The sequence below is a fragment of the Miscanthus floridulus genome, chromosome 1, assembly GCF_019320115.1.
Source record: "Miscanthus floridulus cultivar M001 chromosome 1, ASM1932011v1, whole genome shotgun sequence".
NCBI lineage: Eukaryota > Viridiplantae > Streptophyta > Magnoliopsida > Poales > Poaceae > Miscanthus > Miscanthus floridulus.
In genome coordinates this window covers 36,746,993-36,773,788 of record NC_089580.1, presented here as the reverse complement: position 1 = coordinate 36,773,788, position 26,796 = coordinate 36,746,993, and the positions used below count along the sequence as shown (strand labels likewise).

Sequence of the window (26,796 nt, the reverse complement as noted above, 5' to 3'; positions counted from 1 at the left end):
TGTTTAGTTTCTCCCCTAAAGTTTGGTCCCTATCATATCGGATGTTTGAACACATGCATGAAGTATTGAATATAGACTAAAAAAAACAACTAATTACACAGATTGCGACTAATTTATGAGACGAATTTTTTAAGCCTAATTAGTCCATGATTTGACAATGTTGTACTACAGTAAATATGTGCTAATGATAGATTAATTAGGCTTAATAAATTCGTCTTGCGGATTACTGAAGACTTCTGTAATTTGTTTTATTATTACTATCCAAATAACCCATATTACAACCAACGTGACACCCCCTAAATTTTTGCCAATGGATTTAAACACCACCCGGACAGGAGACACACGTACCGTACTGAGGCTTCGGCAGAAATGAAGTAGAGATGTGACCATAGATAGCGAATGATCATGCTGGAGAAGAATCATGCACGCAGCAATGTAAACCTCAGAGACAAAATTTGTCAAAAGAAACAACAAAATTCAATTGAAAAGAGAGTAAGTCAGATTTCACATGACCTTGCATCTTCCAAACATTATAGTGAATTAGTGACCTACAACTAAAGATAGGGACTGAGTTCCACAGAGTAGGGCCCAGCTTTGCTCTTCAAATTGGAGTATAATAACAAAGTGAAACCAAGTTCTTTAATGGAGATTACAGTGTAAACTACCAATACAGCACCACAAACAACAGAGAGAAATCATAAAAACCTACTAAGATGTTCATGATACATGGCCAAATAACTCTAGTTAATGGACAGGAAGATTAGGCGTTGCATCAGCAAATGCAGAGGTATTCCTAATATACAACAGCACATGATGTCCTCAAAATTTACATGCCTGTAAGGTTTCCCCACTTCCTGACTGCACAGAAACAGTGCTACATAGCAGGATGGGAAGCAAAGATTAAATAGTTTTGCACCATGTGAGCAGCTACCCTAACAAACATCTCCAAAATGGCTAAGCTTGTCTCGAAGATGACGGTTCACCCAGTGAAACAGAAGCAAATGAAGAAGCCCAAGCTCGAGCATTACTAGCTCCCTTCCTCAAGTCCGTTGCCTTGTTGCTCAGTCTCAGCTTGCTCCAAAGCCTCCTCATATCAAGAACATTCAAGGCTCGTTCCAAGAGCTGGTTTGATCCCTTACGGATCCCTAGGTTCAAGTTTTGGACACGGACAACTAAGAAAGCTCTCAGATGAGACATGACAACAGGTATGAAGTGCGCTGCAACCTTCAGGATGATAAAAAGAACAGCAACTAACAAATACAGCTCATCTTTGGCCATTTCACGCAGAGAATGATCCCATGGCATAACTGAGCTCAAGCTTCCTGTGCTCTCTTGCTGGACAACATCAATATATGCAATTGGATCGAGACCTGCAGCAGGAAAACACCCTTCAGAAATAGGCTTTCAAGTACTATAAGCAAATCAGTGATATAATTATCCACAAGACAACAAATGTAGCATCCGCCAATTGCCTGTTTAGTAGTTTGGAAACTGGAGTTATAGAGCATGCCTCATTGCCCCTTAAACTATTACCCCATGCCGCTGGTGTACACACAAGCATCAATCATTTAAAGACCTCAAAGAGTAGAATGTCATAGTAAGATTGCAATCTTGGTGCATGGCCACATGGGGGTCAAGAGCATCATGGAGATTATTCGTTCAAGGGTACAGCTGATTCACCATTAGACAGCAGCAATAATTTCCAAGGTCAAGAACCAAAAAGAACTTATCCAATTTATAATAGCAAAGCAATAATTATCCAAATAAGTTCCAGTAAAGGGAACCCAGTGACTGTATGCTCAATCATAAGTTTTCTCAAGTCTCAAGTAAAGCATATTTGAAAGAATTCGTGGTCATTTAATAAAGCTATGTATGCATGAACAAGGTGAGCAACAATGGTACCTGTAGTCTCTTTATAGAAATTGACCAGAGAGTTAAGATCTTTTGAACCCCGATATTGAACCATCGTAGTCTCATTTACAAAAAGAATGGCTGGGAAACCACGGACTCCATATCTTGAAAGCAAACTACAGTAAGCAGATGCAGTACAATGAGCTATATAAATCCACTGAACAAACAATGTTTGTTCAAGAAGGGACAAACTGTCTCAATTCAACAGTCTAACACTAACGAGTTCAACATTCACAAACCTTGGTGTAGCAGAAGATTCTTCAACAGCAAAGTGATGTATCTGAGGGTACATCGTGCTGAGAGCTTCAAATGTTGGTCGGAATTTGCTCGAAAATGGACACCATGCAGCATAAAAGAGAATGGAGTATGAAGCACCCCTCCTTCGATGGTTCAACTCAGTATCAACAGCCTCTCCTCTCACCTTCAGTAGAAGACAAGGTATATAAGAAACTACAACTTTCATAATTTGCAATACAAACTATCCACATTCATTGCACTGCCAGAAAATTTAATTTATTAATCGTAAACAAGGCACTTCGTCAAGTCAAAATATGCCCAACAGCGGCTAAAAGGAAAAGATGGTTCATTGATCTGCAGAAAATTAGCGCACACAAATTGCAGGGTGTCACCTCAGAAGTAATAGTTTTAGGTTGACACTACTTCCCATTTCAGTGCCACAATTAACCAAAAGTTAAGTACACGTAATTTAACCATTTGTCTGACAAATCCTATTAAAATTTGCAATACAGCTTTTCAGCTCTGTAAATAGGTGCACATACTATCACCACCAATCAAATATTGAAACATCATAAAATATATGCCACAAGTTTGGTGGAAACTTTCAGAATCACTGCATGTACAAGTAGGTTTTCACTTTTCCTAAAAGTTTAGATATGGCTGTTCGGCTTACCCAGAAACCGGCTTGTTCGGCTTGTTTTTTCAGCCAGAACAGTGTTTTTCTGTAACAACAATTCAGCCAGAACAGTGTTTTTCAGCCAGTTTCAGCCAAGTTTCAGCAAGCCGAACGGGCCCTTTTTTTTTTGACAGAGGTACACTAGCCTTCTTCTGTTTATTATATTGGCCAATTGCATTCATCAACAATTTTTCCACGCCAGCAAAGGTTTATTGAGAGACATGGATTACTCATTTGCCATGGTTTATTGCATAGTCGTGCTTCAAAAGGTTCCCATAGTACTAATTTTGTTGTTTCATCAGTTGTTAAAGAGGGAGGGTTAATTAGTAAGGCACAAGATTCGCACTTGGCTGATAATATTTGTGGCCAGAAAAAAGAAAATCACGGCATCTTTGCCTGTCTCCCTCTAATATCGCCTAGCTAGCATGCAAATCGTATATATCGACGGCAGATTAAAAAGAAAAACAGCGCTTCGCCACTAATTGCCGCGTCGACATGTAACGATTTTGACAGGAAGAGGCCGCCACCGGCGAGAGACGCCGCGGTTTAGTCGCGGGCTGGTTTGGTTCGCCGATTAGGCGGTGGACCTACCTCGAGAGGCGGGGACGGCTCGATCCGGATGAAGGGGCAGCGGGACCCGACGGCGTCGAGGAACGGCGGCGCGCCCCTCCGCGCGCACGTGCCCGCGGCCGGCGACCCCGCGGCGGTTGCGCCGGCAACGGCGGCGATGAGGGCGACCGCAAGCGCGGCGGCGGCGCAGCGCATCTTCTCTCGCCTTCTCTCCCCCCTCCCTCCTCTCTCTCTCCATCTTTCTCTCTCCCTCTGTGTCGGTTCAACTTCTACCGCTTCGGAATTTTCTCCGCGTGTGGAGGCTGGATTTGCCGAAAGCAAAAATCCGCGAGGTTATTTTGGGTGCGGGCGCGGGTGGTGGTGGGGACACGTGCGTGCTGCCGCCTGGTTGGCAGGGGCGCTGCAGCTGGCGCCTGGCGGCTCACTCACCTCGGGCAGGAGACAGCGGGGGCCCACGATGGGCAGCGCCGCAGCGGCTTTCTTTCTGGCGCCTTGATTAAGTTTTTTCACTCTCTTTTCGTCACATTAAATCTTTAGACACATACATGGAGTATTAAATATAGATAAAAAAAATAACTAATTATAGTTTAATGGTAAATTACGAGACGAATCTTTTGAGCCTAGTTAGACAATGATTAGACAATAATTGTTAAATACAAACGAAAGTGCTATAGTGCCAAATACTAATTCCTAACCTCAAACTAAATAAGGCCTGGGTTTCCAGGACCACCCAATCAGAAAAAAAAGTGAGCGAAAATGACCCAGTTCGTGGGGCCTGAATCCAACCAAAATGTTGGGCTCCGCCCATATGGTGTCCTGCTCGGTCCCCTCTCTCTCCTCTCCGCGAAGGCGCAAGCGCAAAAGGGAGCAGCGCCGACTTCACAAAGCAGATCCTCCGGCGGAAGGTTCTGGAGGCTTCCCGCCGCATCCCTCTCTTCTACGCTGCGCACAGCGGCCGCGCCCATGCGGTCGCCACGCTCGCGGGCGCGGCCGCGCGGTGGGCCCCGCCCGCCAGAGCCCCCGCTCCGTGGGCTGCCACCCAACGCCGCGGCGCCGAGATGCTCGGCTCCGACGTACGCACGAATTCCCCTGCGACTCTCGTCTTCCTCTATTTCCTGTGATCATTCTCGTTCGATCTGTGTCCCGGGTTTATCTAGGGTTTATAATGGCTTTGGTCCAGTTAGCTGTTTTAGTTACACATGTTCTATTTAGTTCGCCACGGAAATGGTAAAGATGACTTGCTCATCATTTGTATGCGGAAGGAATGGTTAGTTGCTCTTTTGTTTTCGGGGGAATTTATATTCAGTTAAGCCTGCAGAAGCATGTTATATGGAATGTAATGCAGGGTATAGCTGCGGGTTTATTACCGTAGTCATCATCATACATCTACCGAATTCATGTCATGATTTAAAATGTGCAAATTGTGTAATACATGGCGCAGTAAGCGCATGTGCATAAATGATTGTTTTGTGTAATACTGACATCTGTCCTCTGTTCTCTAAATGCTTTCTTCAGTTCTTTCTTTTTTCTGAAGCATTATGTGCTGATTAACTCTGGGAGTGTCTTCATATATTGCAGGTAAAACTTGAAAATGTAATACAAAGAAGAGGTGTGAGCTTACATCTCGTGTTTAACTTTTTCTTTCAAGTATCTTGGACTATTACTCACTTGTCCCTTTGGCCAACCTTAAAATTCAAGGTCGCATCTATCAAGTACGGAAGTTCTTGTAATATGCATTCATTGGTAGTCACTGTTTTGGTGAAGTTTGTTCTTCTACCTGTGTTCGATATAAGAAAAGCATTGCTTGTGCTCTGTTCAGGTAATAAAAGCACAACATTCGCATCAAGGAAGAGGAGGAGCCACAATACAGATCATTCATTTTATTTGTTTCATTGTTTATTTCCTGCAGCAATTGGTGCCACATACTTCACTCTCACAATTTCAAGTAATCAATGATTATTCTATTTTATTTTGAACATTTTGACTATTGCAGGTCGAACTGAGGGATGTTGACACTGGAAACAAAATAACAGAAATATTTCGTACTGATGAGAACACCACCATTCAGCTGGACGACTCGTTTGATGACACTAACAGGCGCTTTGTACGAAGGATTCAAGAATCAGAGGTCAGAGAAGCCTTAAAAAGGATGAAAGGGGGCAAAGCGATGGGCCCTGATGGTATCCCAATCAAGGGGGATATAGCTATAGTATGGCTAACCAAGATGTTCAACAATATCTTTCGATCGAACAAGATGCCTAAGGAGTAAAGAAGAAGCATATTGGTACCAATCTACAAGAACAAAGAAGATATTCAAAGTTGTACTAATTATCAGGGAATTAAGTTGATGAGCCACACTATGAAGTTATGGGAGAGAGTCATCGAGCAGCGCTATGAGAAATGACACAAATATCAACGAACCAATTTGGTTTCATGCCCGGAAGGTCAACCACAGAATCAATCTTCTTAATAAGATAGGTTATGGAGCGGTTTAGAGAGCAGAAGAAGAACCTCCACCTGGTTTTCATTGACTTGGAGAATGCTTATGATAAGATACCAAGAAATGTTATATGGTGGTCTTTGGATAAACATAAAGTTCTATCAAAGTACGTGACTCTCATCAAGGACATGTACAACAATATTGTGACTAGTGTTCAAACAAACGATGGTAACACAAATTACTTCCCGATTAAAATTGGACTTCATCAAGGGTCAGCCTTAAACCCGTATCTCATTACCTTAGTAATGGATGATGTTACTAGGAACATACAAGGGGATATCCCTTGGTGTATGTTGTTCGATGATGATGTAATATTAGTGGACGAAAGCCAGACGGGAGTAAATAGGAAACTAGAGTTATGGCGGCAGACCCTTAAGTCTAAATGTTTTAGATTGAGCAGAACTAAAACCGAATACATGAGATGTGACTTTGGCGGAGTTGTACAGGAGGAGGGAGATGTGAGTTTAGAAGGTCAAGTAGTGCCTACGAATGATACCTTTCGATATCTGGGATCGATGCTATAGAGGGATAGAGATATTGATGCAGACGTTAGCCATAAAATCAAAGCAGGGTGGATCAAGTGGCGACAAACTTTTGGCATTCTTTGTGACAAGATGGTACCACAAAAGCTAAAAGACAAGTTCTATAGAATGACGATTAGACCGGTTATATTGTATGGAGCAGAATATTGCCTACAAAGATTCGACATGTTCAACAACTGAGTGTTGCATAAATGCGTATGTTGCGATGGATTTGCGATCACACAAGAATGGACCAAGTTCGGAACGATGATATATGTGATCGCCTAGAGGTAGCACCAATTGAAGAAAAGCTTGTCCAACATCGGTTGAGGTGGTTTGACCATGTCCAAAGGAGACCTCCAGAGGCACCAGTGCATTGTGGAGTCCTAAGCCAAGCTAATAATATGAGGAGAGGTAGAGGAAGACCGAAATTGACATGGGGAAGACAATAAAAAGATATTTGAAAGCTCAGGATATGCCTAGAGATCTATGTTTGAATAGGAGTACTTGGAAAAGAGCTATTGAAGTGATTGAACCGTGACTTGGAGGTTCTTGGTGGGTTTCAACTCTAGCCTACCCTAACTTGCTTGGGACTGAAAGGCTATGTTGTTGTTGTTGATCTTAGAATGAATTTCAAGAGCAGAAGTTGATCCATAGCAAGAAACATAAATGATTAATGCCAAAAGGAAGGGGCAACAAGGGCCGCTCTACACCTCTTACTGGTAGGAACAGGTGGCAGGAATGGCCAGACAATCATGTACGGCACATCCTAATGTGTCCAATCATTCCATGTAATGATTCCCAGTAATCCCATGTCGGTGTTTTGGAACCGGGGGGCCCTCAACCAACGAGTGAATTTGTACTGCGTGTCCCTAATCCCGGATGGTGATGCAAAGAGACACAAGGTTTATACTGGTTCGGGCAATCGAGGCCCTACGTCCAGTCTGAGAGATTGATCTTGTATTCCTTGCACCGGAGTGCTCGTAGTAGGGGGTTACAAGCTGAGTGAGAGAGGGAGCTAGCCCCAGGTCTCGGCGAGGGTGGTGCGAACTGCTTGGGACGTTGCTCCCAAGCAGCGTGGAAGTGCGTGGTTCTATCGGTGTGTTTGTCTTTCCGCCCCCCCCAGAAATGGCCCTGGCTACCTCCTTTTATAGTTACAAGGAGGAAGCGAGAGGTACATGAGAAGGCTACTATTTGCTGACGTATTCCGCTCCCAGAAGCAGTATGGCGTCGTGGGAGTTCCCGTCGATGTCTAGTCGGTATGGTCTTCAAGGCTGACGACATGCTGCGCTCTTGTACTTTTGTTGACTTGGTGAAGTGCCGAGGCCTGGTGGCTGCTGTAGTAGGCTGTGTCGAGACCTATCGCGCTGAGGCCGAGACCCGCTGTGCTGAGGCCTGCTGTGCCGAGGCCTTTAGCGGGTGGCAATGTGAGGTCTGGGCGGCCATCGTCGATAGTTGATTTAGGCGGAACAGTGCCGAACATGCGTCTACAGGATACGGTGCCCTGTATCGTCAGTAAGGGATGGTAAAAAGGCGATTTTGACCGTTGTCCTGTCGCGGCATACTGCCGATCGTGGCTTACGTAGTGAGGGCAGCTGGGTGCATTAATTGGATGCGATAGCCTGCCAGAGTGACTTTTGAGGCGGAGGTGACGAGATTGCGGGACGAGCCCAGCCTCGGGCGAGGCGGAGCATGGCCAGTTCGCCCGAGGCCCTACCGGGAGTCTCGGGCGAGGCGGAACTCGGTTAGTTCGTCCGAGGCTCATCGGGGGTCTCGAGCGGGGCGGAGCGGTCGGTTCGCTGGTCCCGAGGTCACAGGAACCCGGTTCTGACTCCCCACGTCGTGTCCGTCCTTGGTGCAGGAGTTTAGGTAGCACAGTAGTCGGTAACCCTTGCACAGTCCCGTCGTGGATGGCAGGGTGCTGACGTGACGGACGTCTGGTCTGCCACGTCGCTGCACTGCGCCGTCGTGTGATTTGTCGGAGTGGTTGAGTGCCTCGATGGGACGTGCGGAAGTGACATGCTGGTCGTACTCGGTCTTGTGCGTCGTGGGGCTCCAGTACGGCTTGATGCAGGACATGGCGGGCGACGTGCGGGTTGCCGTGTAATGACGTCGTAGGGGGCAGCGGCTCTGCAGATGCCGAGGCCGAGCCATCGTGGGGGGCTCGGTGGTCATGGACCCTCAGGCTGCCGAGCCCGTGAAGCAAACTGTCGAGGCCTTGGGGGGAGTTATTGGCCTTGGGTACTGATTCCGAGGCTACAGTAGCCCAGATGTGGCTCCCCACGCTGCATTGTCCTTGGTGCAGGAGTTGGCAGCATAGTGAGGCATGGGCGTCACGGTGGTTAGTACAGTGGCGGGTAACCCCTGCCCAGTCCTGCCTCCTGTCCCATCGGCCATTCTGCTGTACTGTGCCGGGCGTGCGGCTGTTGTCAGGGGCAGCAGTTGGCTGAGTTGACGTGACACGACGTTTTGCCGGAGGGACGGGAGAAGGAGGAGGTAGCGGAGTGCTGCCGAGCCCGCCTTGCGCGAGACAGAGGGTCGGTGGCCCGGCCGAGGCCTTTGGCGGAGAATCGGCCGAGGCCCGCGGCGATGGGGCCTCGGGCGAGTCGGAGAATCGGCCGAGGCCCGCGGCGATGGGGCCTCGGGCGAGTCAGAGGATCGGCCGAGGCCAGCAGCGTTTGGCTGGTTTCGATCTTTACGAAGTCTAAGCAGTCGTTTTTTGGATCTTGCTTAGGGTACCCCTTCTCACGGTATCCGACAGTAGCCCCCGAGCCTTAGGGGGAGTGGAGGCACTCCCCCTGAGGTTCTGACGAGAATTGGCTCTTGATAGTTCCTGTCGGGATGGTGTTTTGTTTTCGAGGTTTCGGTGGGTGCGCGCGAGCGCACCCGCCGGGTGTAGCCCCCGAGGCCCTGGAGGAGTGATTTCACTTCTCCAGGGGCTTTTTTCTCTTTCGAGTGGGGAGTTACATTGTGTTTGCCGGGCCCGTGGGTGCGAGTTCGGATCGCAGGGCCTCGACGATGCTGCGGGAAGAGCCCCTTAGCCTCCGCCTGGAGCGAGAGGGCCGTCAGGGGTTCACCCGGCTTTTTGTACGACCCTCGCGCTTCCTTTTCGTTCGGAAGGAGGGTTTGTATTGCCGAGCCCCCTCGTGTGCGAGCCCAAGTCGCTGGGTCTCGGCAAAGTTCGCAGGAGGAGCCCCCGAGTCTCTCGTGCGGAGGGAGAGAGCGGTCAGAGGTCCCCCTGGCTTTTGGTTCGCCCCTCGCGCGTGAGGGTCTGTCGGCCGAGGCCCCCTCGGGTGCGAACATAGGTCGCGGGGTCTTGGCGTCTTTTGCAGAAGGAGCTCCCTAGCCTCCGTACGGAGCGAGAGGACCGTCAGGAGTTCTTCCGGCTTTTTGAACGACCCTCGCGCTTCCTTTTCGCTCGGAAGGAGGGTTTGTTTTGCCGAGACCCCTCGTGTGCGAGTCTGAGCCGCTGGGTCTCGGCAAAGTGTCGCAGGAAGAGTCCCTTAGCCTCTGTGCGGAGCAAGAGGGCCGTCAGGGATTCTCCTGACTTTTTATTCGATCCTCGCGCTTTCTTTTCGCTCGGAAGGAGGGGTGGAATGTGCCACGCTACCCTCGGTGGGCGCGAGCGATGGCACTTCCGGTGAGCTGTTATCGGGTAAGTCCGAGTGGAGGCCCGTACCCCGTTCGCTGGGGGTCGGCTAGCGATCCGGAGACGCACTCCAAGAGTACCGGAGGGTTTCTCTAGTGGGTGCCGAGGCCGTTCGCTGGGCCTCGGTGGCTCGGTGCCTCCCTACGGTGGGATCCCATTCGGAGACCTCCCTGCCGGTCTCGGACACGATACAGGGCGCGCTCATACAGGCTTGCCCGTAGTCGTCCCTGACTCTTTTGCCCTGGGGCGGCTGTCGAAACCCCCGGGGGCCCAGCCTTCGAACCCCTGGACCGTAACGGGCTTGGGTCGCTTGTCTTTATCTCGGGTGCAGGAAGAGCCCCCGAGCCTCCGCACGGAGCGAGAGGGCGGTCAGGGGTCCTCCCGTCTTTTTTGCCCGTCCCCCCGCCCGTCCTTTTCGCTCGGACGGGGGGGGGGGCTGTTTGCCGAGCCCACTCGTGTGCGAGCCTGAGCTGCTGGGTCTCGGCAAAGTTGCAGGAGGGCCCCCGAGTCTCTCGCGCGGAGCGAGAGAGCGGTCAGAGGTCCCCTGGCTTTTGGTTCGCCCCTCGCGTGTGAGGGTCTGACTGCCGAGCCCCCCTCGGGTGCGAGCCTAGGTCGCGGGGTCTCGGCGTCTTTTTGCAGAAGGAGCTCCCTAGCCTCTGCACGGAGCAAGAGGGCCGTCAGGAGTTCTTCCGGCTTTTTGAACGACCCTCGCGCTTCCTTTTCGCTCGGAAGGAGGGTTTGTATTGCCGAGCCCCCTCGTGTGCGAGCCCAAGTCGCTGGGATTCGGCAATGTGTCGCAGGAAGAGTCCCTTAGCCTCTGCACGGGGCAAGAGGGCCGTCAGGGATTCTCCTGACTTTTTGTTCGACCCTCGCGCTTCCTTTTCGCTCGGAAGGAGGGTTTGTATTGCCGAGTCCCCTCGTGTGCGAGCCCAAGTCGCTGGGACTCGGCAACGTTTCGCAGGAAGAGTCCCTTAGCCTCTGCGCGGAGCGAGAGGGCCGTCAGGGATTCTCCTGACTTTTTGTTCGACCCTCGCGCTTCCTTTTCGCTCGGAAGGAGGGGTGGAAGATGCCACGCTACCCTCGGTGGGCGCGAGCGACGGCATTTCCGGTGAGCTGTTATCGGGTAAGTCCGAGTGGAGGCCCGTACCCCGTTCGCTGGGGGTCGGCTAGCGGTCCGGAGACGCGCTCCAAGAGTACCGGAGGGTTTCTCTAGTGGGTGCCGAGGCCGTTCGCTGGGCCTTGGTGGCTCGGTGCCTCCCTACGGTGGGATCCCATTCGGAGACTTCCCTGCCGGTCTCGGACACGACACAGGGCATCCCAAGCGTCTCGCTTGCTTGGGCCTCGGCCTCGCATAGGCTCGCCCGTAGTCGCCCCTGACTCTGTTGTCCTGGGGCGGCTGTCGAAACCCCTGAGGGCCCAGCCTTCGAACCCCTGGACCGTAACGGGCTCGGTGCCCGGTTCCTTTGCCTGAAAGGAATCGGGTGGGGGTTACCTCTCTCCCTGCGGTTAGCAACGGCAGGCGCGCCTTTTGAGGCAGCTTTTTCGGGGAGGTGAAACGGCGCCTGCTGCTGCTGCGGTTGGGCGCGACGTGGCGTCAGTCGACGGGACGTAGCTGCACGCGCAATTAATGAGGAGGGAGTGGGCGGTAAGACCGGATCTGGATAACCGCGCCGGATTTTCTGGGGGAAACTTCCCCGATTTCGTCGCCCGGCGGTTTCGATTCGTCCCTGCATAAATACGCAAACAGCCTCGCCCTCTCCCTCCTTACCTTTTCCGCGTTCGCTTTTGCTGCCTCCGTGCCGTCGCTGAGAGCATAGAGCGCCGGGGAAGAGAAGTGCGAGGGCGAGAGATCGAAAGAGAGAGGGAGAGAGATTACCGCCGTAGCAGCGTCCTCCGCCGCGCAATGGCTGGTGGTCCCGTCATCCTCCCGGCGGATCCCTGGGAGCGGTCCGACGTCACCGAGGAGAAGCTGCAGTCGCTCGTGGAGGCCGGTCTTCTTCGCCCGATCACCGACCCCGACGAGCCGGAGTGGATTGCTCCGGGGGACGAGTCGGAGCCGAGGCCGCGCGACGGTTACGTGGTGAGCTTCGTCGTCTTCCACGAGCGAGGCTTCGGGTCGCCGGCGGATAGCTTCATGCGGGCACTCCCGCACTATTATGGCGTGGAGCTGCACAATTTCAGCCCCAACTCCATCGCGCAGGCGGCCATCTTCGTCGCCGTCTGCGAGGGGTATCTGGGGATCGCTGCCCCACTGGGAGTTGTGGCTCCATTTGTTCCGAGCGACGTTCACCTCCAAGCCGGGGGGAACGAGGGGGGCTCGGAAGGCGCAGAGGGCCGGCGGCTGCACCCTCCACGTGCGCCAAGACCGGCAGTCCCTCTACATCCCGGCCCAGCTGTCAACGTCCAATCGTCGTTGGTATGACTGGCTGGTTCTACCTCCGCAACGACGGCGGAGGACTTCCCCCTTATACCGGGCGGGTTGTAGAGAGTCAACCGGAGAAATGGGGGTACGGCGTCATCAAGGTCGACCAGCCTAGGCTGGAACCGCTCTTGAGGGCCTTGGGGAAGCTGCGTGACTGCGGCCTTTCGGCGGCCGTGGTCGTGGCGGCCTTTCACCGCCGGAGGGTGTTGCCGCTAATGGCCCTGGCGGCGGCGGCTGTTCGAGATGACGCCGAGCGACCCGGTCGCCGGTATCAAGATGTCCGCCTTCGCCCTTACCGACGACGAGACCCTGCGTCGGGTGAGGGAGGCGGTAGACGGGAAGCCGAGGCTCGATGACTTGACGCCGTTCCCGATGCGCCCGTCGCGGGGGTATGTCTCGCTGGTAAGTTGGATGTTGTCGAGGCTTTCGCGTCCTTCTTGTTTTTCGCCTTTTTGGTCTGTTGTCTTACTTCGTCGTTCTCACAGGGGATAAGAGACGTGCGAGGCTCCCCGCCGCCCGTTCCTGAGGACGCCCGGCGGCGATCAGTGAACAGGGCGCGTGCCGAGGAGGAGAAGAAGAAGAAAGATGCCCAGGAGGCGAAGCGCACGAAGAAGATCCTCGCGCGCGAAAAGCTGGACGCCCGTCGCCGGCGCCAGAGGCTCGACGGTCTCCCTTTGGAGCCGTCTCCCTCGTCGTCGGTGTCGGATTCTTCGAGCGACGGCGGCGGGCGCGAGGTGGGGACGGCCTGCCTGGAACACCTCCCCGACATCAGGGAGATGGTTCCCGGGGCGCCGGCAAGGAGCCTGACGCCCCTAGGAGGAGGAGGAGGTGTCCCGGGGCCAGTGGTGGCCCGTCCCGGCGCCGAGGCCGGCACACCCGAGGCGCGGGTGTCGGAGGAGCGTGCCGTCGGCCCGATGGGTTCGACGGTGGAGGTTGAGCGGGTGACGGTGGGGGCGACCCCATTATCTCCGCGAAGGGTCGAGGAGGTGCCGGGGTCCGACGGGGACCAGCTGGCGCTGGTGGACACCGAGGCCGCGCTGCTGCCACCACCGCCGCCGTTGCAGAGGAGGCGGACGGTGTCGAAGCGGTTGCATCCCCGTTCGCGGTAAGCGTCTTTCCTGGCGGAGTCCGCTTCTTGTTTGCCCCTTGGTTGCATGCTGACCTTGGGAGTGTCTTTTCTTGCAGCCAGACGCTTCTGGTGGGAGACCCTCCCTTGGCGCCCCGTAAGGCGCTCAAGGTGAACGTTGGCTCTTCCGCCCATCAGGCAGCGGAGGCGCAGGCAGGCGTGCGACGCGGCGCGGCGTCGGGTGAGGCCGTTTCGGAGGAGGCGGCTGCCCAGGAACAGGGGGCCGAGGCGGCCGAGCGAAGTGAGGCTGGGGCGTCTGCCATTGCCGAGGCCACTGAGGGCGAGGCCGGAGCCCCCAAGACCTCCGACGTCAGGGCGGTGGACGCCGAGGCCATCAAGGTAGAGATGGCGGAGGCCAGAGCCCTCGGGTCCGTTGAGACCGAGGCGATGGAGGTGGAGACGGGGCAAATTTTGGCGCCGCCCCTGGTTCAGACAATCTCGTCTGATGATTCCTCCCGAGGGAAGGAGGCGGCGGACGTCGAGGCGGCCAGTACCGCGGAGCAACCAGTCCCAGATCCCGCCGAGGGGAGTTCGGCTCTTGTCCGGCTACGGCCCGAGCCTCGCGGGTGGAACTTCCCGCGTGTTTTCTGGCGGAACCGGGCTGACCCCGAGGGGGAGCCCGTGTTCGCTCTTGAAGATACTGCAGAGGGGGGGCATTGGGACACCCTCGAGCAGTACCGCCAATTGGCAGTGCGGTCGCTGCAGACAGCGATGACTATTATGGGTCAGGATTTGCCCGGTGTCACGCGGGTAAGTACTTTCCCCTCTCGTGCCGCGTTGTTTTCTCTCCGAGCCCGCTCGCAGTGTTTGACGTGTGTTTTTTGTTTTGCCTTCTTAGGAGCTCGAGACCCGATCCCTTGGGAAATCGGTGTTCCTGCGAAATGAGAGGGATATCTGGGACCAGCTCCGGCGCCAGAAGGGCTTGCTTGCCGATGCCCAGGGACTATTGTCGGCGCGGAGTGCGGAAGTGGAGGACCTCCGCCTTCGTTGTGCTGACATTCAGGCGGAGTTGGCCATGGCTAAGGAGCAGTCCGCCCCTCTGGTGGCCAAGATCAAGGAACTGGAGGAGGAGCGAGACTCCTTCAGGCTTCGGGCCCAAGAAGCGACGGCCTCTGCGAAGGCCACAGCCGGGCAGCTGGGTGCGGAGCAGAGCGAGCATCAGGCGACAAAAGTCGCCCTGGCAGAGGCTACCAAGGCGGCCGAGGCCTCTCGGGTCGAGGTCTCAGCCTGGAAGGGCAAGGCCGAGGGTAAGTTCCGCTGAACCATGTTCCTCGTTCCATTTGCTCTTTTTGTCCTGGTTCGCGCTTGACTCCTGACCCCTTGTTGCGACGTAGATCTGGAGAAAGAGGCCTCCCAGGCGGCTGAGGCCTCCGTCGCGGCGCAAGCAGCGCTGGATGTCGAGGTCCGGGAGCACGAGGCGCTGCGCAGCGCTGTCCGGTCTGCCTGCGAGGCTCTGGACGTCGAGGAGGTCCAATCAGCTAGCTCCCTTGGGAGCCGCCTCATCGCGTTGAGCGGCCACGTCCGCGAGAGACTCCGAGGGGCGTTGCACACGGGTGTCAAGCGCGCCCTGGCCGTCGTCTCCTCGCACTACGCCATCAACCTCGAGGCTGTCAGCGACGGCTATGTGTTGCCAGAAGATGACGAGGAGGCTGATGCAGAGGTCGTGAGGCTGTTGGAGGCGGCCGAGGCACCTGGCACCGCGTTGGCCAAGCTGTTCGAAGAAGAGGTGGTCCCTCCCGCGCCAGCCGCCGATCCTTGAGCTTTGACCTGGGCCAAAAGGGGCCATGTAACCGGATTGAGTTAGTTGCCGAATCGTGACGTTTTTTGTGGCCGTCGAGGCCCTTAAAGTATTTGCGTATGTGTGCTTCTTAACCGTTTTCCATTCTATTTCTAAGTCCGTGCCCTCTGTCTCGATCGCGAAGAAATCCCTCGGAACCTAAGCCGTCCTTCGGCGAAGGGTGGTGAGGGAGCTGCCGTAGCCCAGAGGCGTAGGCCGTTCTCACGACTCGGCCGGCCCTTTGGCCTCCAGACAGGCTTTTGGTCTCTGGGTTTCTTGCGAAGGTCCCGTCGGAGCGCGAGAGAGTTTGGCGTGGAAATTTTCGGAAAAACGGTTGAGAAATGGTGTCCGGGACTTAGGGGGGTTCCCCCTTTTTAGCCCCCGAGGGAGGCTCGACTTTGCAGAGGCAGAGCCGAGTCTCCCTTATTGCGTTATAGTGACGTCGAGCCCCTATCGATAGACAACCTCTCTGCAAAGAACTTCCTCGGAACCTAAGCTGTCCTTTGGGCGAAACGGTGGTGAGGGAGCTGCCGTAGCCCAGAGGCATAGGCCGTTCTCACGACTCGGCCGGCCTTTTCGCCCTTGAGACGATCTTTCGGTCCTTAGGTTCTATACAGTCGATTTGTCTATAAGGGGGTTCCTCGAAAGATTATAACAACTAAAGAACGCTTCTTTATTGTATTTCGAGAAACAATGTAAACAACGTTTGGAAATTTAAGGGTAGAAACGACGTAGCTGTTCTATGTTCCAAGCGTTGGTGAAGATTTCGCCCTTCTCGTTGGCTAACTTGTAGGTCCCGGGCTTCAGCACTTGAGCGACGATATACGGCCCTTCCCAGGGTGGGGTCAGCTTGTGGCGGCCCTTGTTGCTCTGCCTCAGTCTCAGCACCAGGTCGCCCACCTTCAGGTCCCGGCTTTGGACGCGCCGGGCTTGGTAGCGTCGTAGGGCTTGCTGATACCTGGCTGAGTGTAGTAGCGCGACGTCGCGGGCTTCCTCCAGTTGGTCGAGGGCGTCTTCGCGGGCAGTGCGGTTGCTTTGCTCGTTGTACGCCTGTAGCCTCGGGGAGCCGTATTCTAAGTCAGTGGGGAGGATGGCCTCGGCTCCATAGACCAGGAAGAACGGTGTGAATCCCGTGGCTCGGCTCGGGGTATTTCTTAGGCTCCAGATGACTGACGGGAGTTCGGCAAGCCATTTCTTGCCAAACTTCTTCAACTGGTTGAATATTCTTGGCTTAAGGCCTTGTAGGATCATGCCGTTGGCACGCTCTACTTGGCCATTCGTCCTTGGGTGCCCTACGGCCGCCCAGGCCACCCGGATGTGGTGGTCGTCGCAAAACGTTAGGAACTTGCGCCCGGTGAATTGTGTCCCATTGTCAGTGATGATGGTGTTAGGAACCCCGAACCTGTGGATGATATCCGTAAAGAACAGCACCGCTTGCTCGGATTTGATCTGAGCGATCGGACGAGCCTCGATCCATTTGGAGAATTTGTCGATAGCTACCAGCAGATGGGTATAGCCCCCGGGTGCCTTCTGCAGAGGCCCAACCATGTCCAGTCCCCACACAGCGAATGGCCATGTGATGGGGATGGTTTGGAGGGCTTGGGCCGGGAGGTGCGTCTGTCGAGCATAGTACTGGCATCCCTCGCAGGTGCGTACTAGCTTTGTGGCGTCGGCCACCGCTGTTGGCCAATAGAAACCTTGGCGGAAGGCGTTACCTACGAGCGTCCGAGGCGCCGCGTGGTGCCCGCAGACTCCCGCGTGTAAGTCCCGAAGTAAGGATTGGCCAGCCTCGGTGGTGATGCATCGTTGGAGAATACCAGATGGGCTGCGCCTATATAACTCGCCGTCGCAGAGGACGTAAGTCTTGGCGCGTCGCGCAAGCCGTCGGGCTTCGGTTCTGTCAGCAGGAAGCTCTCCTCGGACGAGGCGATCAAGGAGAGGGACTCGCCAGTCCGTTCCTTGGTCGGCCTTGGGAGGCTCTTCGTCAATCGCCATCGCCTCGGGCTCGGCTGGCGGGGTCTCGGCGGCAGAGGGGGCCTCGGGCCCTGCGGTGGGCTCGGCCGATGGGTCCTCTTCCGTCGCCGAGGCGTAGTCGACGGATGGCTTGTGGAGGTCTCTGGCGAAGACGTTCGGAGGGGCCGGGGTCCGTGCCGACGCCATCTTTGCCAGTTCGTCCGCGGCCTCGTTGAACTTTCGTGCAACGTGGTTGAGTTCGAGACCGTCGAACTTGTTCTCTAGATGACGTACCATCGCGCAGTACGCCTTCATTTTGGGGTCATGGCAGCTTGACTCTTTCATCACCTGATCGACGACGAGCTGCGAATCACCCCGTACTTCGAGACGCCGTACTCCAAGTTCGATGGCGATTTGCAGGCCGTTGACGAGGGCCTCGTACTCGGCGACATTGTTGGAGGCGGCGAAGTGAAGCCGGATCATGTAGCGCATGTGTATTCCGAGGGGCGAGACCAGGAGCAGGCCCGCGCCGGCCCCAGTCTTCATCAGAGACCCGTCGAAGTACATGGTCCAGCATTCTGATTGGATTTGAACGGGTGGCAGCTGTGTGTCGGTCCACTCGGCTACAAAGTCGGCCAGGACCTGTGATTTGATCGCTTTCCGAGGCGCGAAAGACAAGGTCTCCCCTATGAGTTCGACAGCCCATTTGGCTATTCTACCCGACGCCTCCCGGTTTTGGATTATCTCTCCCAGAGGAAAAGACGACACCACAGTCACCGGGTGGGACTCGAAGTAGTGACGCAGCTTGCGTCGGGCCAAGATTATGGCGTAAACCAACTTCTGGATGTGGGGGTAACGTGTTTTAGTCTCGGAGAGCACTTCGCTGATGAAGTAGACAGGTCGCTGGACGGGCAGAGCGTGTCCCTCCTCCTGCCTCTCGACGACTACGGCCGCGCTGACCACTTGGGTCGTCGCGGCGACGTAGAGTAAGAGGTGTTCGCCCTCGGTGGGCGGAACCAGGACGGGGGGGTTAGTGAGCAGTGCTTTGAGCCTGGCGAGGGCTTCCTCGGCCTCGGCGGTCCAAGAAAAGCGCTCGGACTTTCTCAAGAGGCGGTACAGGGGTAGGCCTTTTTCGCCGAGGCGCGAGATGAAGCGGCTCAGGGCCGCAAGGCATCCCATGACCCTCTGCACGCCTTTGAGGTCTCGGATCGGGCCCATGTTGGTTACGGCCGAGACCTTCTCCGGGTTGGCCTCGATCCCACGTTCCGAGACTATGAATCCCAAGAGCATGCCTCGGGGAACCCCGAAGACACACTTCTCGGGGTTGAGCTTGATGCCCTTCCTTCTGAGACATGTGAAGGCAACCTCCAGGTCGCCGACGAGATCGCCGGCCTTCCTGGACTTGACTACGATGTCATCCACGTAGGCCTCAACGGTTCGTCCGATATGTTCGCCAAAGACTTGGATCATGCACCGTTGGTAAGTGGCCCCTGCGTTTCTGAGGCCGAACGGCATGGTTACGTAGCAATATATGCCGAATGGGGTGATGAAAGAAGTCGCGAGCTGGTCGGACTCTTTCATCTTGATTTGGTGGTAACCGGAATACGCATCAAGGAAGGAGAGGGTTTCGCATCCTGCGGTGGAGTCGATGATTTGGTCAATTCGTGGTAGTGGGAATGGGACTTTCGGGCATGCTTTATTTAGACCAGTGTAGTCCACGCACATCCTCCACTTGCCACTTTTCTTCCTGACTAGTACAGGGTTGGCCAACCACTCTGGATGGGATACTTCCTTGATGAACCCGGCTGCCACGAGCTTCTGCACTTCTTCGCCGATGGCTCTGCGCTTCTCCTCGTCAAACCGGCGCAGGCGCTGCTTTGCCGGCCTGGAGCCTGGCCGGATATCTAAGGCGTGCTCGGCGACCTCCCTTGGTATGCCTGGCATGTCCGAGGGACTCCATGCGAACATATCGACGTTCGCACGGAGAAAGTCGACGAGCACGGCCTCCTATTTGCTGTCGAGGGTGGCGCTGATCTTCAGTCCCCGACCGTCGGGGACGGTGGGATCGACTGGGACGACCTTGACGGCCTCCGCGGGTTCGAAGGTCCCGGCGCGCCGCTTGACGTCGGGAACCTTGCTACCAAGCTGGTCGAGATCGGCGATGAGGGTCTCGGCCTCCACGATGGCCTCGGCGTACTCGATGCACTCGACGTCGCAGTCGTATGCATGTTCGTACGTGGACTCGACGGTGATGACGCCGTTGGGGCCTGGCATCTTGAGCTTGAGGTAGGTGTAGTTGGGGATCGCCATGAACTTGGCGTAGCACGGGCGCCCCAAGATGGCGTGGTAAGCCCCCTTGAATTCAACTACCTCGAAGGTGAGGGCTTCCTTACGGTAGTTGGATGGGGTGCCAAAGCAGACGGGTAAGTCAACGCGTCCGAGGGGTCGTGTGCGCTTCCCTGGCACGACGCCGTGGAAGGGCGCGGAACCACCTCGAAGCCGTGATTGGTCGAGCTCCAGGAGCTCCAGAGTGTTGGCGTAGAGGATGTTGAGGCCGCTGCCTCCGTCCATGAGTACTTTGGTGAGCCGGGTGTTGCCGATGATCGGGTCGACGACCAGCGGGTACTGCCCGGGGTTTGGAATGTAATCAGGGTGGTCATCCCGGTCAAAGGTGATTGCTTCCCGAGACCAATCGAGGTACCGGGGGGTGGCTACCCTGACCGAGAAGACCTCCCGGCGTTCCCTCTTTCGCTGGCGCGCCGTGAGGCATGCCGAGGGTCCGCCAAAGATCATGAAAGCGTTGCGTACCTCGGGAAACCCATCATCTTTATCACCGTCCCTTTCGCCGGCGCCCCTTTTCCTGGCCTCATCGTCGTCGGGGAGCCCAAGCCTGGCGTAGTAACGCCGGAGCATGGTGCATTCCTCGAGGGCATGCTTCACCGGGCCTTGATGGTAAGGACAGGGCTTCTTTAGCATGTCGTCAAATAGCCCGGGGCCGCGGGGGCCTCGGGGATTCCTGCGATCTGTTGTGGCGACGTGAACGGCCTCGAGGACCTCCTGCTTCCCCGGGCGGCCCTTCTTCTTTCTCTTAGGGACGCGGGTGGGCGAGGCCTCGGGGGCCTCGTCCTTCTGCTTCCCCTTGGCGTCGTTGTTGGGGAAGATGGCCCCCACCGCCTCTTCGCCCGAGGCGAAGTTGGTGGCGATGTCGAGGAGCGCGGCGGCAGAGTGCGGGACGTTGCGCCCTAACTCTCGGACCAAGTCCCGACAAGTGGTGCCGGAGAGGAAAGCCTGGACGATCTCCGAGTCACCGACGCTGGGTAGCTCGGTGCACTGTTTGGAGAAGCGCCGGATGAAGTCTCGGAGAGACTCGTCCGGCTTCTGGCGGCAGCTCTTAAGATCCCAGGAATTCCCAGGGCGCACGTAAGTGCCCTGGAAGTTCCCGACGAAGATCCTAACCAAGTCGCGCCAGTCGTGGATTTGCGAGGGGGGGAGATGCTCAAGCCAGGCTCGCGCCGAGTCCGTCAAGAGTAAAGGGAGATTGCGGATGATGAGCAGATCATCGTCCGCGCCACCCAGCTGACAAGCCAGGCGATAATCGGCTAGCCATAGCTCAGGGTTCGTCTCGCCGCTATACTTGGTGAGGTTGGCCGGCTGTCGGAACCGGGCGGGGAAAGGAGCAACGCGGATGGCCCTGCTGAAGACCCGAGGTCCTGGCGGCTCAGGGGAGGGGCTGCGGTCCTCACCACTGTCGTAGCGACCGCCTCGGTGCGGGTGGTAGCCTCGGGCGGCTCCGTCGTCGTGGCGCCGTCGCCTGCCAACTACCTCGTGGTCGCCTTGTACCTCGCGTCGGTGTCCAGGTCGGTCGCGCACCGAGGGGGCCCTGTCGACCGTCGGCGCGCGAGCGGGCTCGGGACGGACCGAGGCATCCTGGCCTTGGCGAGGTCGTGCCGTGGGTTGCTCCGAAGTGCCTCCGCGCCGGCGGGAGGCGGAACTTTCGGCCTGCTGCACTGCTGCGGTCTCGAGGAGGTCGCGGAGCTCTCCGCGGACCCGTCGCCCTTCGGTGGTGGAGGGCTCGGGCATCGCTCGGACCAGCATCGCAGCAGCTGCGACATTCTGGCTAGCGCGGTTAAAGATTGGGGGTGGCTCTCCGCCCTCGTTGTCGTTGATGCGGTGATGAACGTCGCGGGCCCGCCCTCGGGCTCCTCCGCCCTCACCGCGCCCTCGCTGCTCCTGCTCGAGAGTGTCCCGGAGCTGTTGCAGAAGGAGTCGGTCCTGTTCGACCTTGGCCTGAAGCTCGCGGAGCTGCTCCAGGTCTGGGCGACGATGCCCCCCGCGGACGAGATTCTCGTTCCGTGCTGCCGGGGCTACGAGACGCGGAGGTGTGGCATCACCCGCCCCCGCCCGGGGCGGTGAATGAGTGCCTGTCCTTTCTTCCTCTTCGCCCACCGTTGGCATCCCGAGCCCGACGTGGAAGCACTCACGGGATGGATCGTAAGTCCCTTCGTCGTCGGAGTCGGAATAGCCGAGGCAGTAGTCGCTTGCGGCCAAGAATTGGCGTAAAGCCCCAGGGTTGTGGAGTTCGGAGAAATCCATCCCGGGCCACGCCTCGTCCTCGTCCGAGGGGTCGGAGTGGGTGCTCAGGTCGAGAGCGAAGCGCTGGCGGCGTTCCGAGGGGTGCTCGTGAGCGGCAGCGTAAGCGTAGGCGTAGGAGGTGGCGGCATTTCTCAACCCAAAGGGGTATGGGAACGGGGCTGTCTCCAGATTCTGCCCCGCCGGGGTCGGTTCTTCAGGGAGTGGCGGAGCGGGGTTAGATGACTGGGCATCGCCGTAAGCCCCCGGCGATTTTCCTTTGTCCAGGCTCAGGTCAGACAGGCCCCCAGCTAGGGACCTCGTACCAACAGCTGGTCGTAGGATATCGGCGGGGAGTGGTGTGCCGCCCCGGGCTCGCGTAGCGTCGGGGTGGCCTTGCTCGCGCCGTGCCTGGCGAGCGTGGCGAGAGCGGCCGCCCGGGCGCCGCCTGCGCCTGGGCTGCCGGGGCGCGACTTCGTCGTCGGACGGTGGGGTTCGAGGAGTGAGGAGTACCATGTCGTACTCATGCCCTAGAGACATGAACTCTAGGCTCCCGAACCAAACTATGGTGCCGAGACGCAATGGTCGTATGTGGTCTGCCATCCGGAACTTGCTAGGATGACGAAGCTGACACGCAGAGTCCCCTACCTGGCGCGCCAACTGTCGGTGTTTTGGAACCGGGGGGCCCTCAACCAACGAGTGAATTTGTACTGCGTGTCCCTAATCCCGGATGGTGATGCAAAGAGACACAAGGTTTATACTGGTTCGGGCAATCGAGGCCCTACGTCCAGTCTGAGAGATTGATCTTGTATTCCTTGCACCGGAGTGCTCGTAGTAGGGGGTTACAAGCTGAGTGAGAGAGGGAGCTAGCCCCAGGTCTCGGCGAGGGTGGTGCGAACTGCTTGGGACGTTGCTCCCAAGCAGCGTGGAAGTGCGTGGTTCTATCGGTGTGTTTGTCTTTCCGCCCCCCCCAGAAATGGCCCTGGCTACCTCCTTTTATAGTTACAAGGAGGAAGCGAGAGGTACATGAGAAGGCTACTATTTGCTGACGTATTCCGCTCCCAGAAGCAGTATGGCGTCGTGGGAGTTCCCGTCGATGTCTAGTCGGTATGGTCTTCAAGGCTGACGACATGCTGCGCTCTTGTACTTTTGTTGACTTGGTGAAGTGCCGAGGCCTGGTGGCTGCTGTAGTAGGCTGTGTCGAGACCTATCGCGCTGAGGCCGAGACCCGCTGTGCTGAGGCCTGCTGTGCCGAGGCCTTTAGCGGGTGGCAATGTGAGGTCTGGGCGGCCATCGTCGATAGTTGATTTAGGCGGAACAGTGCCGAACATGCGTCTACAGGATACGGTGCCCTGTATCGTCAGTAAGGGATGGTAAAAAGGCGATTTTGACCGTTGTCCTGTCGCGGCATACTGCCGATCGTGGCTTACGTAGTGAGGGCAGCTGGGTGCATTAATTGGATGCGATAGCCTGCCAGAGTGACTTTTGAGGCGGAGGTGACGAGATTGCGGGACGAGCCCAGCCTCGGGCGAGGCGGAGCATGGCCAGTTCGCCCGAGGCCCTACCGGGAGTCTCGGGCGAGGCGGAACTCGGTTAGTTCGTCCGAGGCTCATCGGGGGTCTCGAGCGGGGCGGAGCGGTCGGTTCGCTGGTCCCGAGGTCACAGGAACCCGGTTCTGACTCCCCACGTCGTGTCCGTCCTTGGTGCAGGAGTTTAGGCAGCACAGTAGTCGGTAACCCTTGCACAGTCCCGTCGTGGATGGCAGGGTGCTGACGTGACGGACGTCTGGTCTGCCACGTCGCTGCACTGCGCCGTCGTGTGATTTGTCGGAGTGGTTGAGTGCCTCGATGGGACGTGCGGAAGTGACATGCTGGTCGTACTCGGTCTTGTGCGTCGTGGGGCTCCAGTACGGCTTGATGCAGGACATGGCGGGCGACGTGCGGGTTGCCGTGTAATGACGTCGTAGGGGGCAGCGGCTCTGCAGATGCCGAGGCCGAGCCATCGTGGGGGGCTCGGTGGTCATGGACCCTCAGGCTGCCGAGCCCGTGAAGCAAACTGTCGAGGCCTTGGGGGGAGTTATTGGCCTTGGGTACTGATTCCGAGGCTACAGTAGCCCAGATGTGGCTCCCCACGCTGCATTGTCCTTGGTGCAGGAGTTGGCAGCATAGTGAGGCATGGGCGTCACGGTGGTTAGTACAGTGGCGGGTAACCCCTGCCCAGTCCTGCCTCCTGTCCCATCGGCCATTCTGCTGTACTGTGCCGGGCGTGCGGCTGTTGTCAGGGGCAGCAGTTGGCTGAGTTGACGTGACACGACGTTTTGCCGGAGGGACGGGAGAAGGAGGAGGTAGCGGAGTGCTGCCGAGCCCGCCTTGCGCGAGACAGAGGGTCGGTGGCCCGGCCGAGGCCTTTGGCGGAGAATCGGCCGAGGCCCGCGGCGATGGGGCCTCGGGCGAGTCGGAGAATCGGCCGAGGCCCGCGGCGATGGGGCCTCGGGCGAGTCAGAGGATCGGCCGAGGCCAGCAGCGTTTGGCTGGTTTCGATCTTTACGAAGTCTAAGCAGTCGTTTTTTGGATCTTGCTTAGGGTACCCCTTCTCACGGTATCCGACATCCCACAAGACTATTTGACACTAAAAGAAATAAGATAATCCATCCCTGAATTAAATCAATGTGTGTTCATTCAGGAAGCAGGTACATGTTTCCCTAATTCAATTCAAATAATTTTTCAATGAAAATGGTCAAGAGAGTGAGCTTTTGAGTCGGTCATGGGGCTTAAATGGAGGCCCCCTTGAAATAGAGTCATTGGCTCTCTGCCCTCAGCTTTTACAGGGCGATCAGACGCACAGGTCACGCTGACCAGACGTAGGCCCCTAGTGTCCAGCCATGGATCTTCATCCACGTTTCCCCTGGATTCAACGTCAGCCGCCTGATCCCAACGGTCGATTCTCAACGCCCTCATGGTTAAGTAATGACCGAACGTGCTAGTCTTAAAACCGAACGAGCCGATCAGCGTCAAGCCCCACGCGTGCACGCCAAGGCCATAGCATGACTAGACGCGCTGCTTCACTCGGCTTCTCTGCGTCAAGTCACTTCCAGTAAGTATCCAGAGCCGATTTTTCTAGACCGGACGCACCGGTGAGTCCGGTCACCTCTACCTCGCTCTAATGCTTGCGTCAGCATATGTCACAACCTGACTGGACATAGACCCTACACGTCTGGTCACAAACACTATTCAGCGTCTGATCGTTCACAAAGACCAGGCCATCACTACCCAACACTGCCCGGACGTAGGCACAGAGTCCGGTTGCTACGAGAACAGCATTCGGTCACTGTTTTCTAGGGACAAACACCTCCTTCACTTCACCAACTTCTCCACCATTGCTCAAATGTGCCAACCACCAAGTGTATCACCTTATGCGCGTGTGTTAGCATATTTTTCACAAACATTTTCAAGGGTGTTAGCACTCCACTAGATCCTAAATGCATTTGCAATAAGTTAGAGCATCTAGTGGCACTTTGATAACCGCATTCGATATGAGTTTCACCTCTCTTAATAGTATGGCTATCGATCCTAAATGTGATCACACTAGCTAAGTGTCTCGATCACCAAACCAAAAAGCTCCTGTAGAATATCACATTTGCCTTGAGCTTTTTATTTTTCTCTTTCTTCTTTTCTAAGTCCAAGCACTTGATCATCACTATGGTCACACCATCATCATGATCTTCACCATTGCTCCACCACTTGAAATAGTGCAACCTATCTCATAATCACTTAGATAAACTAGGTTAGCACTTAGGGTTTGATTAATTCACCAAAATCAAACTAGAGCTTTCAGGAGAAAGCTTCATAATCTCTTAACAGTTAGGTGTCCAAGCCACAGTATTATATAGTTAACTAAGCACATGCTTGTTATAAATAAATGCAGGTATAAAAGGGTCATGCTGGATAATGGTCTTACAGTGCTTGTAAGTTATCGACCACCATTCTATAGTGTTTCCTTTATAAGAGTGTTGTTCTCTTTATATGTATAGAAACAAAACTGATTTGTAGTTGATGATTTGGCACAACTTTGCACTTTTCTATATTTTCGTTTAAAGTTTATGCACATAAGCCTTATTCTCATGATTCATTTACCTCTTGCACTTTTTGTTCTTTTGTTGACTAAATTTTGATGCCACTATAAACCTGGTGTTGGCCAGGTAGCACACACAAGTGGGGAATTTTAGTTCTGCCAGAGGGCAGCTTGGCCTTAGCCGCTTATTCTCATTTATAGGAAAAGCAAACTTGGGATACAAGAAGGTCCTCAACCACTACAACATATTCTAACTGCATAAAGCATATACTACTTAGATGCTAAGGCATCAGCTAAAAATAGTAAAAACCTATCTAGGTAAAACTCATTCTTGTGAGAAATCCTAGACAGAGAAAAAGAGTACAGCCTAGCTCCATAGAAATTCATTGTCCTTACATCAAAGTTCACAAGTCCAAAATATTACAGTCCTGTTACATAAATCATCACTAAGACACTAATCAAGATAAAGTTCTTCAAATGCTTCTTCAAGTTTCTTGTCATCCACCATGTGTTGCAGCCTTGCTTCAGCAGCCTCCCAATCTTTGATGTAGGTTAGCATCTCCACCATCTCAGGCTTCCACCTCCTCCGTCGTTCCTCGATGATCCTGCCAGTCATATTAAAAGTAGATTCTGAAGATATGGTAGACACAGGAACAGTTAAAATATATTTAGCCATGATTGACAACACTAGATATGTGAGTTTGTGTTGATGCCACCAGTTAAAGATGTTAAAATCATCATTTAACTGGTTCACAGTGTCATAGTTCAAGTAAGAAACAAGTTCAGAAGCATTAGAAACTAAAGAAGTTGCAGC

The 26,796-nt window shown here is 55.2% G+C and overlaps 2 protein-coding genes and 1 long non-coding RNA gene across 3 annotated transcripts; 2 read left to right on the top strand and 1 right to left on the bottom strand.

Moving 5' to 3' along the window:
• Positions 1–593: 593 nt before the first annotated feature.
• Positions 594–3,678, bottom strand: LOC136479140 (5'-adenylylsulfate reductase-like 5). The gene is made up of 4 exons (XM_066477103.1): positions 3,416–3,678; positions 2,151–2,332; positions 1,903–2,027; positions 594–1,370 (listed from the first exon to the last, which is right to left on the bottom strand). The coding sequence occupies exons 1-4, from the start codon at positions 3,587–3,589 to the stop codon at positions 955–957; spliced, it is 897 nt and encodes a 298-aa protein (XP_066333200.1). The 5' UTR covers positions 3,590–3,678; the 3' UTR covers positions 594–954.
• A 549-nt stretch (positions 3,679–4,227) lies between these two features.
• LOC136479133 (uncharacterized) lies at positions 4,228–5,109 on the top strand. Its single transcript, XR_010764591.1, has 2 exons — positions 4,228–4,467; positions 4,973–5,109. It is a non-coding gene; the product is annotated as an uncharacterized lncRNA (long non-coding RNA).
• A 9,363-nt stretch (positions 5,110–14,472) lies between these two features.
• On the top strand, positions 14,473–15,371 carry LOC136482812 (uncharacterized). The gene is made up of 2 exons (XM_066480027.1): positions 14,473–14,859; positions 14,947–15,371. The coding sequence occupies exons 1-2, from the start codon at positions 14,628–14,630 to the stop codon at positions 15,369–15,371; spliced, it is 657 nt and encodes a 218-aa protein (XP_066336124.1). The 5' UTR covers positions 14,473–14,627.
• The last annotated feature ends 11,425 nt before the right edge of the window (positions 15,372–26,796 follow it).